Source organism: Podarcis muralis, chromosome 18, assembly GCF_964188315.1.
Source record: "Podarcis muralis chromosome 18, rPodMur119.hap1.1, whole genome shotgun sequence".
NCBI lineage: Eukaryota > Metazoa > Chordata > Lepidosauria > Squamata > Lacertidae > Podarcis > Podarcis muralis.
The window spans coordinates 8529616-8545165 of record NC_135672.1 but is presented as its reverse complement, the minus strand read 5'-3'; the positions used below and the strand labels follow the sequence as shown (position 1 = coordinate 8545165).

The following is a 15550-nucleotide window of genomic DNA, read 5'->3' as shown; positions in this document are numbered from 1 at the left end:
ACTTACTCTGTTTGTCTCGCTATCCGCTATTGCCAAAACGGACGCAATGAATTATGGTGCGTTTTGCTGAAAGGGAAATGTCAAAAGCGATGCAGCAAATAATGTAATCATTCACATAATATTTGTGGGCAACAGCGAATGCTTGCCCGGTTTCCATTCCTGACATTGGATGAGCAGGCGAACTGCAGCAAATTTCTGCTCCCAATTCCATTTGTGACTGAGTGATCTGACATCTCTAAATAGTACAATGGTACCTCTAGTTGTGTTCCACTCTGGTTACGGACTTTCAGCTTACGAACGCAGCAAACCCAGAAGTGTTTACTTCCGGGTTCGCCATGTGTGCATGCGCAGAAGCGATCTGTGTGCTTCTCGCATGCGCAAAAGCGATCTGCACGCTTCTTGCATGTGCAAAAGTGATCTGCGTGCTTCTCGCATGCGCAAAAGCGATCTGAACGCTTCTCGCATGCGCAAAAGCGATCTGCGTGCTTCTCGCATGCGCAAAAAGGATCTGCATGCTTCTTGCATGTGCAAAAGCGATCTGCATGCTTCTCGCATGCGCAAAAGCGATCTGTGCGCTTCTCTCATGCGCAAAAGCGATTTGTGCGCTTCTCGCATGCGCAAAAGCAATCTGCGCGCTTATCGCATGCACAAAAGTGATCAGCGTGCCTCTCGCATGCGCAAAAGTGATCTGTCCAAATCACGCTTGCGCAGAAGCACTCGGTCAAGCTGCACACATGCGCGGAAGAGGCGCTATAGTTACGGACTTTTCAGGGTGCGAATGGCACCCCAAAACGAATTAAGTCTGCAGCTAGAGGTACCACTGTGCCTCTGTTTTGCATGTCACAAGATTCCTTTGCTGGTTCATACCTGGCGACCGGTCTTCCACAGTCATGCTCCATTGCGAAGCTCCTAAGCAGGGCAGGAGGGATGGCCAGGGATGGGAATTCATGCAACCCACCATTTTAATATAAACTGACTTAATTCGCATTTCCTGAACTCAGATGTGAGCCAAAACCCAGCTCTCCTGCACATGAACATTCTCATAGTCTGGAAATGGGGGGAACAGAGTCGCATTTGGGAAGCGAGAGCAAGGCATTCTGAACTCCAGAACTCATAGAATCAGAGAATTCTGGAGTTGGAAGGGACCCGAGGGTCATCTAGTCCAACCCCCTGCAATGCAGGAATTTCAGCTAAAGCATCCATGACAGATGGCCATCCAACCATAGCTGTCAACGTTTCCCTTTTCTTGCGAGGAATCCTATTGGGAATAAGGGAATTTCCCTTTAAAAAAGGGAAATGTTGACAGCCATGCATCCAACCTTGGCTTAAAAACCTCCAAGGATGGAGAGTTCATGATCTGAGCACTCGTGGCTCAAAGGCAATGAATCATGGTGCAACAGCCCTTTGAACTTCGGGCACCAATTCTGTTCCTCCCAACTTTTTGATGTCTCCATCCTTGCGAGCTGTTGGCACCTGCACCCTCCCATCGCCCACCGCGACGTCACAATTTCAACAGGCGGGGACGGATGATTTAGTCTGCGTCTAGACATGAAGGAAGGAGGGCGCATCTCAAAAGTTCGCAAATATCCATCAGCGCTTGCTGTAAGAAATGTCTGCTTTCAGTTCCGCGAGACAGTTTGGCCTGCTGGCAAGGCTTCCTTTAGTCCTCCTCAAATCTATAAGGAGAGACCAGCAGGGACACATTAAAATGGGTACATCTGATGGCACGCAGCTTGCTTGCTTCCCCCTAGCCCAGCAAATGGTGTTCAAAGATAAACCATTTAAAAATAAAATAAAATACAGTGGTACCTCGGGTTACATACTGTCAGGGAACTGCCATCAGTGCCGGAGGGAGAGAGCAAAATCCAGAGGGATTCCAGAGAGCGTCCCGGGAGTGGGAGAGGCAGCCCATCTTCTGGGGAAGGGAATCAGCGTAGCACCAGTGGAGAAGGGGGGCAGATGGGGGAATCGGCAAGGCGGTCCGATGACTCCTTGCCAGGGACCAGCGGGGAGAGTAAGGGTCCTCCGCTGCCTACGCCCTCCTTGCGCAGAAGGCTTCCGCGCAGAGAGAGTAGGAGGAGACTAGGCGTCAAAGAGCTTCTTTGCTGGAAGAAGTTTAAGAAACGCCCACTGACGGATTCTGCCAGCGATTGAGACAGCCACGGGAGAGTGGCTGTCCGGACAGAAAAGGTTCACTCAGGCAACCCAGCCAGGTGTTTGCACTGGCTTACGCACGAGCAACCCCAAGAACCACTACACATACGCTTCAGGTTACAGACTCTGCTAACCCAGAAATATTACCTCGGGTTAAGAACTTTGCTTCAGGAGGAGAACAGAAATCGTTCTCTGGCGGTGTGGCAGCAGCAGGAGGACCCATTAGCTAAAATGGTGCTTCAGGTTAAGAACAGTTTCAGGTTAAGAATGGACCTCCAGAACGAATTAAGTACCGTATTTTCCCCTCTATAAGACTCACTTTTTCCCTCCTAAAAAGTAAGGGGAAATGTGTGTGCGTCTTATGGAGCGAATGCAGGCTGCGCAGCTATCCCAGAAGCCAGAACAGGAAGAGGGATTGCTGCTTTCACTGCGCAGCGATCCCTCTTGCTGTTCTGGCTTCTGAGATTCAGAATATTTTTTTTTCTTGTTTTGCTCCTCCAAAAACTAGGTGCGTCTTGTGGTCTGGTGTGTCTTATAGAGTGAAAAATACGGCACTTAACCCAAGATACCACTGTCCAGACTTTTATCATAAGATAAACCATTCTTGAAGCCATTGAGAGGCCTTGCCTCCTCCGCTTCCTCCTTTCTCCAAAGGTTTGTGGGACCCTGTTGGTTATATCCAGGCAATTTCCCCTGACAGGGACTCAAGGCACACTAGAGCTACAATTTTCCTTCATTCCCTTTATCTGTCGAAGCTTTTGTACGAGATCCCTTCCCTCACACATTTTTTTCTTCACAACGATCCTGCAAGGTCGGTGAGGCAGAGAGGTTGCAATTGGCTCAAGGGGACCGATGTTGATGTTCAGACGACGTCTATGGGGAGAGAGATCAAATGCAGGAGAAGTTTCCTGATGGAGAATAGGACGCCCCTGTTTTCATTGCAGAAACGTTGGAGGGGATGGAATAGGATGTCCCTATTTTCATCAGGGAAATGTTGGAGGGGATGGAATAGGATGTCCCTATTTTCATGGGAGAAACGTTGGAGGGGATGGAATAGGACATCCCTATTTTCATGGGAGAAACGTTGGAGGGGATGGAATAGGACGTCCCTATTTTCATGGGAGAAATATTGGAGGGGATGGAATAGGACGTCCCTATTTTCATCAGGGAAATGTTGGAGGGGATGGAATAGGACGTCCCTATTTTCATCAGGGAAATCTTGGAGGGGATGGAATAGGACGTCCCTATTTTCATCAGGGAAATGTTGGAGGGGATGGAATAGGACATCCCTATTTTCCTCCGAGTAATGCTGGTGAGAGATTTTACTTTCTTGGGCTCCATGATCACTGCAGATGGTGACAGCAGCCACGAAATTAAAAGACGCCTGCTTCTTGAGACATCACCTTGACAACAAAGGTCCGTATAATAAAAGCTATGGTTTTCCCAGTAGTGATGTATGGAAGTGAGAGCTGGACCATAAAGAAGGCTGATTGCCGAAAAATGGATGTTTTTGAATTCTGGTGCTGGAGGAGACTCTTGAGAGTCCCATGGACTGCAAGAAGATCAAACCTCTCCATTCTGAAGGAAATCACTCCTGAGTGCTCACTGGAAGGACAGATCCTAAAGCTGAGACTCCAATACTTTGGCCACCTCATGAGAAGAAAAGACTCCCTGGAAAAGACCCTGATGTTGGGAAAGATGGAGGGCGCAAGGAGAAGGGGACGACAGAGGACGAGATGGTGGGACAGTGTTCTCGAAGCGACCAACATGAGTTTGACCAAACTGCGGGAGGCAGTGGAAGACAGGAGGGCCTGGCGTGCTCTGGTCCAGGGGGTCACGAAGAGTCGGACACGACTAAACGACTAAACAACAACAATGCTGGTGGATATGTAGAAAATAAGAAACTGATTCATCTGTAGCATTCAAGGCTTTGAGATGGCTCCACCAATTTTCCAGGCTGCTGGTGGAGAACTCCCTGTCCCCCCTCCAAATCTGGGGAGCCCTGGAAAGAGCAGAAACAGCGTCACCCTATGCAGCAAGTCAGCACAAGGGCCGGGTGCTGATTTAATTTGGATACGAGTCACGAGATGCTGCCATAGGGAGCAAGCTGGGCGTGCCACGCCGAACGGGCTCACCGTGGGGTGTGGGGAAATGACATCGCTTGGGGAGTGGTGTGTGTCAGAGGCATGGGGAACACTGCCTCCTTTCTCCTTTCAGTTCCCAAATGCCTTCGCGTCTTTCATTTCGGTTTTCCCCCCTCCAGGGCAATAATTAAGCTGGCACACGGAGATCCTCGCCCGCCTTGTCTTTGGGGCATGTCTTAATCATCAGAATAATTGCTGCTTATCATTTGATGGGAGAGATTGACGGGCCTCGGGCAAATGGCGTGTGTGCATGTGTGTGTGTGTGCGCGCATGCATGCAATGTTTGGTTGGCAACAGAAGGGCCTCATCGTCGGCAACAAGAACATTAATTTCTGGCAAGGCTATCTCCCCAGCGGAGAAATCCGTGCTTTTGCCAGTTTCTCCCTAAACTTCTGGCTGTTTTGCTCAAGATCATTCACCGTATTTTTCGCTGTATAACACACACCTGACCATAACACGCACGTAGTTTTTAGAGGAGGAAAACAAGGAAAAAAATATTCAGATGTTGTACTAAACTATTTAATAAACAACCGGTATATCAGAATCATATTACAACCATGTAAAGTGAACAGCCTAGGTGCCTTCACCCCCCCATTAAATATTTGAGGGAGTCATCCCCCACCCCCCATAGTGGTATGGGAGGTGCGGCTTGCCTGGCCGCCCGCCAATATTTTTTGAAGTTCTTGTTTCCCTCCTCCAAAAACTAGGCGCATCTTATGCTCTTATAGAGCGAAAAATACAGTAATTTCTGGCCCTTCCCTAAACAAGGAAGGATTAATGTTATTAGCTCCCTGGTAGGGTGATAACGGTAAGATTTGGTGGGAAGCAAACTCTGCTTGCCAAAACGAACCATTTTCGTAATTCTCAGTCTCAGAGTCTCTGCTTAACATCAGGAGTTGCTTTTCGAGTCGAAGCGGATGTAACGAGGGGATCTGCTGTGCTGACATTTTTATTAGCGAATTTTAACCGAGAGCAAGCATGGTTATGAGTTACTGGTCTGGAACCTGGCAGCAAGCCTAAGACCGTGAATCATACAGAGAAACAACGGTCAGCGTTCTCCGTCGCGTAGAGCTCACGCAAGATCCATTTATTGTTTTTAACTGACTGGTTTCTTGTGGGACACCATTTGGGCAGCTACTGCTTTCAGAAAATTCTGCAGCGCTGACGGGTTGGCTGCTAGGATCAGCTAATTTTTTGTTGCTTCCCCTATTTATAACGTTCCTGCGTTTGAAAGTATAGCGATTGCAAAGTTTGTTTGCTTCTAATAAAGGTAAAGGGACCCCTGACCATTAGGGCCAGTCGTGGCCGACTCTGGGGTTGCAGCGCTCATCTCACTTTACTGGCCGAGGGAGCTGGCGTACAGCTTCCGGGTCATGTGGCCAGCATGACTAAGCCGCTTCTGGCGAACCAGAGCAGCGCACGGAAACGCCATTTACCTTCCCGCCAGAGCGGTACCTATTTATCTACTTGCACTTTGACGTGCTTTCCAACTACTAGGTTGGCAGGAGCAGGGACCGAGCAACGGGAGCTCACCCCATCGCGGGGATTCGAACTGCCGACCTTCCGATCGGCATGCCCAAGAGGCTCAGTGTTTGCTGTACGCCGGCTCCCTCGGCCAGTAAAGCGAGATGAGCGCCGCAACCCCAGAGTCGGCCACGACTGGACCTAATGGTCAGGGGTCCCTTTACCTTTACCTTTGCCAGGACTTAGCTGTACTTAATTTTTAGCTCTGCTGAGAGCCAGTGTGGTGGTTAAGAGCTATAGACTCATAATCTGGTGAACCGGGTTCGCTTCCCCGCTCCTTCACATGCAGCTGCTGGGTGACCTTGGGCCAGTCATACTTCTCTGAAGTCTCTCAGCCCCACTCACCTCACAGAGTGGTTGCTGTGGGGGAGGAGGGAAAAGGAGAACGTTAGCCGCTTTGAGACTCCTTCAGGTAGTGATAAAGAGGGATATCAAATCCAAACTCCTCCTCCTCCTCCTCCTCCTCCTCCTCCTCCTCCTCCTCCTCCTCCTCTTCTTCTTCTTCTTCTTCTTCTTCTTCTTCTTCTTCTTCTTCTTCTTCTTTCTTCTTCTTCTTCTTCTCTTTCTAGGAACAGGGAAGCACTTGAAAGCTCTGTAAAACCCTGTTCTTTAGCGCTCCATCAGAGCAAATGGCAATCTGGGTTTTTGGTGGATTGATGTTTACTCTGATTCAGCTTTAAGGAGTGGGTTTTTGCAGGGAAAGTTACAAAGCAAAAAGGGGGGCGGGACATGAACACAGTTGAAAGTGTGGACCATGTCTGGAAGGGAGTGGAGGAAAGGTAAATATGGATAGTTCGTTGCTTTAAATGTGTGTTAAACATATGGTACTCTGTCTTGCTCGTGTCCCTACAGTGGTACCTTGGTTCTCAAACTTAATCCGTTCCGGAAGTCTGTTCCAAAACCAAAGCGTTCCAAAACCAATGCTCGCTTTCCCATAGAAAGTAATGCAAAACGGATTAATCCATTCCAGACTTTTAAAAATAACCCCTAAAACAGCAATTTTACTATCTAACGAGACCATTGATCCATAGAATGAAAGCAATAATCAATGCACCATACTATAAAATAAATAAGACAGTATGGTAGATGATAAAAATTAAAAATGAATCTTTTTCCCTTACCTGCGCTGATGATAGTCATTCTTTGGATAGGAGGCTTTTATCCATTTCTGCATTTTTCGGAGGAGGAGAAGCCCCCCCCATGCCACGTGCGCCTCTTTCGAATGCTATTGCAGAAGGTCTGGGTGGGTCAGGGATACCAGGGGCCAGGCCGGTGTAATAAAGACTGTCGTTTTTGCCTGTTTTGCAGAGTTTCAATGTTCTGACTTGGTCTAAGATGAAGGTATGGAAGCTGGCAGCTATAGCCTCGATGCTCTTCAGTTCCATGTTGTCCGTTTTGGTTTGTAGAGACTTGTTCACCAGGAGCCAGGAGCACACCCTCTTCTCCTCGTCGCTGTTTTCGAGAACCTCGTCGTCTTCCTCGCTCGCCGACGGCCACAGGAGGCACCCAAGGGCTCTGGGACGCCGCGGGTCGCTGATCTCCCAGTGTAAGCTTGTGCGCACAACTTCCTTCTCCCGGTGGAAAATGAGTAGGCTTGTTTGGGAGGGTCCACTAGTGCTTATGAGACAGAGCTGGGTGTGAGCTTAAGGTGGTCTCAATGTGGCCGCCCAGGCCTCTTTAGGTGGTTCCTCAAGTGTGGCACTGTGGGTTAAACCACAGAGCCTCTTGGGCTTGCCGATCAGAAGGTCGGCGGTTCGAATCCCTGCAACAACGGAGTGAGCGCCCGTTGTTCGGTCCCTGCTCCTGCCAGCTTAGCAGTTCGAAAGCACATCAAAGTGCAAGTAGATAAATAGGTACCACACTGGCGGGAAGGTAAACGGCGTTTCTGTGCGCTGCTCTGGTTCGCTTAGTCCTGCTGGCCACATGACCCGGAAGCTGTACGCCAGCTCCCTCAGCCAGTAAAGCGAGATGAGCGCTGAAACCCCAGAGTTGTCCGGGACTGGACCTAATGGTCAGGGACCCCTTTACCTTTACCTTGATGATTATAAACATGGGCTTCTATGCAGCATATCCTGGTGTAAAACTCTCTCCCGAACAGAGATCCTAAACTCGAGACTAAATCGACTCATCACACATGCACGCAAAATGTATACGATTGCACACATGCGCGCAAAATTGATGTAATTGCATCTGCAAATCCCCGCTTAGAAAACTGTGTATGGTAGCATGAGATTTCCTATGATAGCATAGAATCAAATCCAGACCCGTCCTACCGAGCTGGGATGGGGAGATTAGATGAATTTTGGGGACTGTTTGACTGGAACATGGTTGCTTCTGAGATTGGTTACATTTGGCTACCCCCACCTCCTGAAAAAATGGATTTAATTGCACATTTGTCTATGGATTAGAATTCTTTCAAAGGCAGTTGATTGGGGTGGGTTTGTGTATACGATTAGATCAGGCTTTTTGCGGTTATCGGATGCCTCCAAATTCCAGCTGCGAAGGAAAGAGGGTGACTTTGATGGGGGCCACCAGGCTAAGGGGAGACAGAGTGCTGCCAGACCAGTTCTGGGTCCCTCGCTTTAAGAAGGGCATGGGGATACGGGAGGAAGAAACCAAAATTCAGCCCGCAAGGCACTCCCTCTTAGGGATGGGTGAAGAAGGGCTTGGTCTAGCTCTATCTAGGCATTCCTGTGGAGGGACACGGGTGGCACTGTGGGTTAAACCACAGAGCCTAGGACTTGCCGATCAGAAGGTTGGCGGTTCGAATCCCCGCGACAGGGTGAGCTCCCGTTGCTCAGTCCCTGCTCCTGCCCACCTAGCAGTTTGAAAGCACACTGGTGCAAGTAGATAAATAGGTACTGCTCCGGCGGGAAGGTAAACGGCGTTTCCATGCGCTGCTCTGGTTCGCCAGAAGCGGCTTCGTCATGCTGGCCACATGACCCGGAAGCTGTACGCCGGCTCCCTCGGCCAATAAAGCAAGATGAGCGCCGCAACCCCAGAGTCGGTCACGACTGGACCTAATGGTCAGGGGTCTCTTTACCTTTACCTTTAGGCATTCCTGTAAGCTACCAATTGCACACACCGGGAGAAGAGTGAAGTGCTCCAACCCCCACCTCCATCCCATCACCCTCAGGTTGCTCTCAGGTTGCGAACGTGATCCGTGCGGGAGGAAGGTTCGCAACCCGCAGCGCCGCGTCTGCACACACTTGGGTTGCGATTCAGCGCTTCTGCGCATGCGCAAAGCCCGATGTAGCGCTTCTCTGCATGCGCGGCCCCCGAAACCTGGAAGTAACCCATTCCGTTACTTCCGGGTTTCGGCGTGTCCGTAACCCGAAGAAAACGCAACATTGAGCGTCTGTAACCCGAGGTATGACTGTATGTTGGAAGCTATCCAGAGTCACTTGGGGCAACCCAGTCAGATAGGATGGGGAATAATAATAATAATAATAATAATAATAATAATAATAATACAGTCGTCCCTTGGATCCAGAACGCCTTGTGAGTCGAATGTTTTGGCTCCCGAATGCTGCAAACCCAGAAATGAGTGTTCCGGTTTGCGAACTATTTTTGGAACCCGAATGTCAGATGCGGCTCCCAATCGGGTGTGGGAGTTTCAGCGGGGAGAGGGAAGGAGAACAACAGCAAAAAAAAAAAGGGAGGTCAAGGAGGTTCAGTTGGCTGGGGGAGGGAGTGAGAAATGTCTCTATTCTTATCTGAGGAGTGTTGGAGGGTATGTAAGGAGGAGAAGGAAGCTGACAGAAGAGGGGCTGCTTGGAAGTAAGAAGGCGAGCAGGTGGGGGGCTGGCTGGCTGAACGAACTTGGAGGGGCAGTGCTAACTTTGCCCTAATGGGGTCACCTTCCCCAACGAGAAGGGAAAACCCAGCCAAATGGGCAGGGTATAAATAATAAATTGTTGTTGGGTCGTTTAGTCATGTCCGCCTCTTCGTGACCCCATGGACCAGAGCACGCCAGGCACTTCTGTCCTCCACTGCCTCCCGCAGTTTGATCAAACTCATGCTGGTAGCTTCGAGAACACTGTCCCACCATCTCGTCCTCTGTCGTCCCCTTCTCCTTGTGCCCTCTATCTTTCCCAACACCAGGGTCTTTTCCAGGGAGTCTTCTCTTCTCATGAGGTGGCCCAAGTCTTGGAGCCTCAGCTTCAGGATCTGTCCTTCCAGTGAGCACTCAGGGCTGATTTCCTTCCGAATGGAGAGGTTGGATCTCCTTGCAGTCCATGGGACTCTCAAGAGTCTCCTCCAGCACCAGAATTCAAAAGCATCCATTCTTCGACGATCTGCCTTCTTTATGGTCCAGCTCTCACTTCCATACATCACTACGGGGAAAACCAGAGCTTGAACTAGACGGACCTTTGTTGGCAAAATAATAAATTATTATTATTATTATCATTAGGACGATGTGCCAAGCAAGCAAGCAAACCCCGACTGTTTCAAACCGAGCCTTCTGGGCCCTTCCCCAAATTGGCGCCAGCGAATTACTGGCGGCGAATGGTCATTGGAATCAAATGCTGCTCTCCCCTTTTGTTCTTTCCTGCCTGGGAACGGAATAAAAGCCTCTGGCCGCTGGGTCCTTTAAAGGCCCTCGGAGGCTTCGTGGAGGCTGTTAAATCCAGGTTGCAAGCGGAGGCCAAGTTGCCTTCGTGGAAAAACGCTGGATGCTCGGAGCGTGCTAAACAGCACACCGGGTTGTGGGGTGTGGAGGGTATTTAATGCAAAAATAAAACTAGAGGGCTGCGCCCCATGTTTGTGGCGGTGGGCGGGAGAGTTTTGGGTTCTTTTTAAAGAAAAAAAACTTTTACCATATCCATATATGAGATTCTCTGAATCTCACAATGTCCCCTGCATGGGTCCTTAACATAATTATTCTAGATACAGGTAGGTAGCCGTGTTGGTCTGCCGTAGTCTAAATAAAATTAAAAAATTCCTTCCAGTAGCACCTTAGAGACTAACTAAGTTTGTTATTGGTATGAGCTTTCATGTGCATGCACACTTCTTCAGGTATCTGAAGGTATTTGAAGAAGTGTGCATGCACACGAAAGCTCATACCAATAGCAAACTTAATTGGTTTCTAAGGTGCTACTGGAAGGAATAATTATTCTAAAACTACATACCATTGCGTTCTCCACAGTTTTCATCTCTTTGAATTATCCATCCCACCCCCCATTTCTTTACAAGTTGTTTTTAAAGTCCAGCTCACATTTTTATTTGTTTAACAATGGTCTCCTAAATAAGTTATAAGTTCTTCCCATTCTTTTTTTAAAGTCATTATCTTCTTGATTCCTGAGTCGCATGGTCAGTTTTGCCATTTCAGTATAGTCCTTACGGTCTTCAAACAAAAACATCTTGGAGGTCCCAGGCCACAGGGAGGTTAGGCTGGCCTCAACCAGAGCCAGGGCTTTTTCGGTTGTGGCCCCAACTTGGTGGAACGCTCTGTCGCAAGAGACCAGGGCCCTGCGGGACTTGACATCTTTCCACAGGGCCTGCAAGATGGAGCTGTTCCACCAGGCCTTTGGCCAAGGTACAGTCTGACCCCTCCTTTGGTAATCCTCACCGAACTCTAGTCCAATGGTTGCCATTAATCTGATTTTGAATTGATTTTAAAATGAATTGATTTTAGAATGCTATCTTACTTTTATTGTTGTTGGCCGCTCTGAGCCCGGCTTCGGCTGGGGAGGGCGGGATATAAATAAAATTTTATTATTATATTATTAAGGTAAAGGGACCTCTGACCCTTAGGTCCAGTCATGACCGACTCTGGGGTTGTGGCGCTCATCTCGCTTTACTGGGCAAGGGAGCTGGTGTACAGCTTCCAGGTCATGTGGCCAGCAGGACTAAGCCGCTTCTGGAGAACCAGAGCGCATGGAAACGCTGTTTACCTTCCCGCCGGAGCGGTACCTATTTATCTACTTGTACCGGTGTGCTTTTGAACTGCTAGGTTGGCAGGAGCAGGGACCGAGCAACGGGAGCTCACCCCGTCATTGCGGGGATTCGAACCGCCGATCTTCTGATCGGCAAGTCCTAGGCTCTGTGGTTTAACCCACAGCGTCCCATAATCACTCGTACCAACAGGCTAAAAAACAGATTCTGTCCATGGGCTGTTAGGCTGCTGAACGGAAAATAATATAGTGCAAGTCCTAGGCTCTGTGCAATATAGGCAAGTCCTAGGCTCTGAAGGTTTGGTAGAAATATTGTTTAAATAACATGGTAAGATAAGATATACATAGTGCAATATAAATGAAGAAATGTGAAGATATGTAATAACTACGGAAAATTATCAGACATGTTGATGGAAGTCTAAAAGAAAAAAGGCGTGTGGTGAATTCCTAATGTTTAATTGTGTTATAAATTTGTTTTTATTGGAAAATTAATAAAAATTATATACAAAAATTATTATTATAATTATTCTAATTTTCTGTCGTTTCTTTAAAAAATTCCAGACAGCACGTTGTTCGAGAGCTACACGGAGGGAGAAATCCGCCACCTCATCTCCACGCTGATCGAGAGGTACAGCCAGTCCATGAATTCGGGGGGGCACGAACTGCCGCTCTTTGCCAAAGCCGGCAACCGGATGAAACGCGCCAAGGCCCGCCACAAGCCCTGCTCCCTCAAGGAGCTGGAGGTGACTGTCAGCGAGTTGGGCCTGGGCTACAAGTCGGACGAGACGGTCCTCTTCCGCTACTGCAGCGGCACCTGCGACTCGGCCGTGCGCAACTACGACCTGTCCCTCAAGAACGTGAGGAGCATGCGGAAGATCAAGAAGGAGAAGGTGAGGGCCCGGCCGTGCTGCCGCCCCCTGTCGTACGACGACGACGTCTCCTTCTTGGACGCGGGGAACCGCTACTACACGGTGAACGAGGTGTCGGCCAAAGAGTGCGGCTGCGTGTGATGGAGCAAAGGTTGGAAGAGGAGGGGCCTGGCTGCGCACCCAGCGGTGCCCAGAGGCTGCTGGCGTGTGGGTGGTTGTCCGAAGGTGGAAGAGGACGCGAGGAGAAGACCGCCAGGACATCCCCGCTTGGAGCAGCCAAGGAGGCAACTGGATTTTAAGTCTACCTCAGGGCCGTCAACGGAGGCCAAGGGAAGCCAACGTCTCGTTGGGGGCCTCCTCAACTGGTGGGGAGCCGGGGGAGCTCTTGATTCCAGCGGTGCAAGGAATCCTGTCAAGGGCCTCGCCAGAACAGCCCGCCGCGCTGCCGCGATGGAGGAACCGGCGCACTCTCGACGCAGCTGGCTGGAGGAACGTCGTGGATCGAAAACAAGAGAGATCTCTTGCTTGGTGGTCTTCTGGAGGAGGCACCGCCCCATGGGCGATGCCCGCTTTGCCCAAGCTTGAGATCTTTACGGGGATGGTTCCACGTGGGGCCCGGGTGCCAGGGGCCGTTCCTGCCCGCGCCGCGCCTTCTGAATCCTGCGGGCGAAGAAGGGTTGAGAGATTGAGGAGCGCTCCTCCCATACTTGCAGGGGAGCCATCCTGCCGCCATCTTAAAGTACACGCACCGTTATAACAGTGCTGTGTAAAATGTATGTTTGTATATACATGTAGACATAGGTTTAAAGTATTGACAAATGTGTACAAAAAGGCTGACGTTCCTTTCCAGGCATTGCATCAAATTCTTAACGGAATCGGCGGCGTCCGGTGGATTCTGAAACCTGAGCTCAAATATTCCACATTAAACATTGGAGGGATGTTGGAGTTTGGTGGCAGAGTTTTGCAGGTTTCAATTCCTGACGCTTCCAGTTATGTCTGAAATCATGGAGAGCCTCTGCCAGCAGGTTGGGCCAACATGGAGCGCTGTGGACCTGACTCAGTTTTAAGGCACCTGCGCTGCTGTTTCAATCTGCTCAGAACCATGAGGACTAGGTGCTTAAATGGATTTTACGGGAAAGAGGCATCGTTGTATGCAGGCGGTCCAAAGTTCGATCTCTGGGATCTTGAGGTAGTTCAGGGAAGGGCTGTGGAGAACTGTTGATGGTTTAGTGTAGAGAGAATCATAGAATGGTCAAGTTGGAAGGGACCCTGGGGTCATCTAGTCCAACCCCCTGCGATGAAGGAACCTCAACACGCAGTCATCCCCCCATCCTGTTTGAAATCATACCAGACCCTGCTCATGTGCTAGCTGTTTTATTGGGACAATAATCCTCAGATCGCCTACTCCTGAGAAATGGAGCAGGCCAGTGTTTCCCAAACTTGGGTCTCCAGCTGTTCTTGGACTACGACTCCCATCATCCCTAGCTAGCAGGACCAGTGGTCAGGGATGATGGGAACTGTAGTCCAAAAACAGCTGGAAAGAGATCCAAGTTTGGGAAATCCTGGACGAGGCAGTGTGTGAGCTGCTAAAGCTCTGGCCAAGGCAACCTCCTAATTGTCTCCAGACTTTGTGAGGGGCCATAATTTTTGGAAGCAGAACGTCCTGAGTTCAAATCTCTGGAATTGCCTGCTTTCCAAAAGGTGTCAGGTTCCAGGTTCCATCTTTGCCTCAGGGAGAACTGCAGGAGCCACAGCCAATCAGAGGAGAGCAGCCTCCCCCAAACTGGTGCCCTCTGGACATCACAGAACTAGAACTTCCAACTGTCCCTGCCATCTTAGCGAAGGGTTAGGGATGGTGGGCATTGCAGTCCTATAACATCTGGAGATGGTTACAGTACATAATAATCCACTAGATGAATCAATGAACTGACTTGGCGTTAAGGCAACTCTCTCTCTGTTCTGTCAAATAATGGAAATCGTGACAGTCAAAACAAGTTTTAATTTGCAGTGTCTACTGTGCTTCCCAAAGCGAGGTTGATGGCTTCTCTACTGAAGAAGGAACTAGATATTCAGCCTTAAGAGGCATTTGCTGTGAGGAGGGAGATAAATTTAATTCAGTTACCATTTAATGGCAAATTAACAAACAACAACAACAGCTTATTATTTATACCCCGCCCATCTGGCTGGGTTTCCCCAGCCACTCTGGGCAGCTCACAACAAAATATTAAAAACAAGATAAAACATCAAACCTTAAAATCTTCCCTAAACAGGGCTGCCTTCAGATGTCTTGGAAAAGTCGGAGAGTTGCTTATTTCCTTGACATCTGATGGAAGGGCGTTCCACAGGGAGGGTGCCACCACCGAGAAGGCCCTCTGCCTGGTTCCCTGCAACCTCACTTCTCGCAGGGAGGGAACTGCCAGAAGGCCCTCGGAGCTGGACCTCAGTGTCCGGGCTGAACGATGGGGGTGGAGACGCTCCTTCAGGTATACTGGATTCACATGTCCCCGAAACATTATGGGAGCCAAGGCAGCTGTCCTTCTCCGAATTTTGCAATGAGATTCTCCAGCCAAGTAAACTGCAAATGAATATACATATCCTAGGGTTAAATGTGCATACAAATGCATATGAGGTACAAAAATCCATTGCACTAGGTGCATATATTAGGGAGGTGTTCCAAATTTGCAATCGAATACTCATTAATTTTCATGAGGACTTTCCCCCAAGAAAAATTGCAAACTAGTGCGGAAATGTGATGGAACTGAACTTAAGATTGGGAAAAATAATAATCAGAAACCGGGACATAGATGCCCATCCATACTTCTGGCGAAAGGGACACAGGTGGCACTGTGGGTTAAACCACAGAGTCTAGGGCTTGGCGATCAGAAGGTCAGCGGTTTGAATCCCTGTGACAGGGTGAGCTCCCGTTGTTTGGTCCCAGCTCCTGCCAACCTAGCAGTTCGAA

At 49.3% G+C, this 15550-nt stretch overlaps 1 protein-coding gene across 3 annotated transcripts in view; it reads left to right on the top strand.

Moving 5' to 3' along the window:
- NRTN (neurturin) overlaps nt 1-14673 on the top strand; it is a 57572-nt gene extending 42899 nt beyond the window's left edge. For 2 of the 3 annotated variants that reach the window (XM_077921838.1, XM_028713929.2), the window contains exons 2-3: nt 7131-7368; nt 12281-14673. In XM_077921838.1, coding sequence (XP_077777964.1) covers nt 7158-7368; nt 12281-12729 — 660 coding nt within the window. In that variant the 5' untranslated portion in view covers nt 7131-7157 and the 3' untranslated portion in view covers nt 12730-14673. The remainder of the gene's footprint in view (nt 1-7130; nt 7369-12280) is intronic. The other variant, XM_077921839.1, reaches the window with a different exon arrangement.
- The last annotated feature ends 877 nt before the right edge of the window (nt 14674-15550 follow it).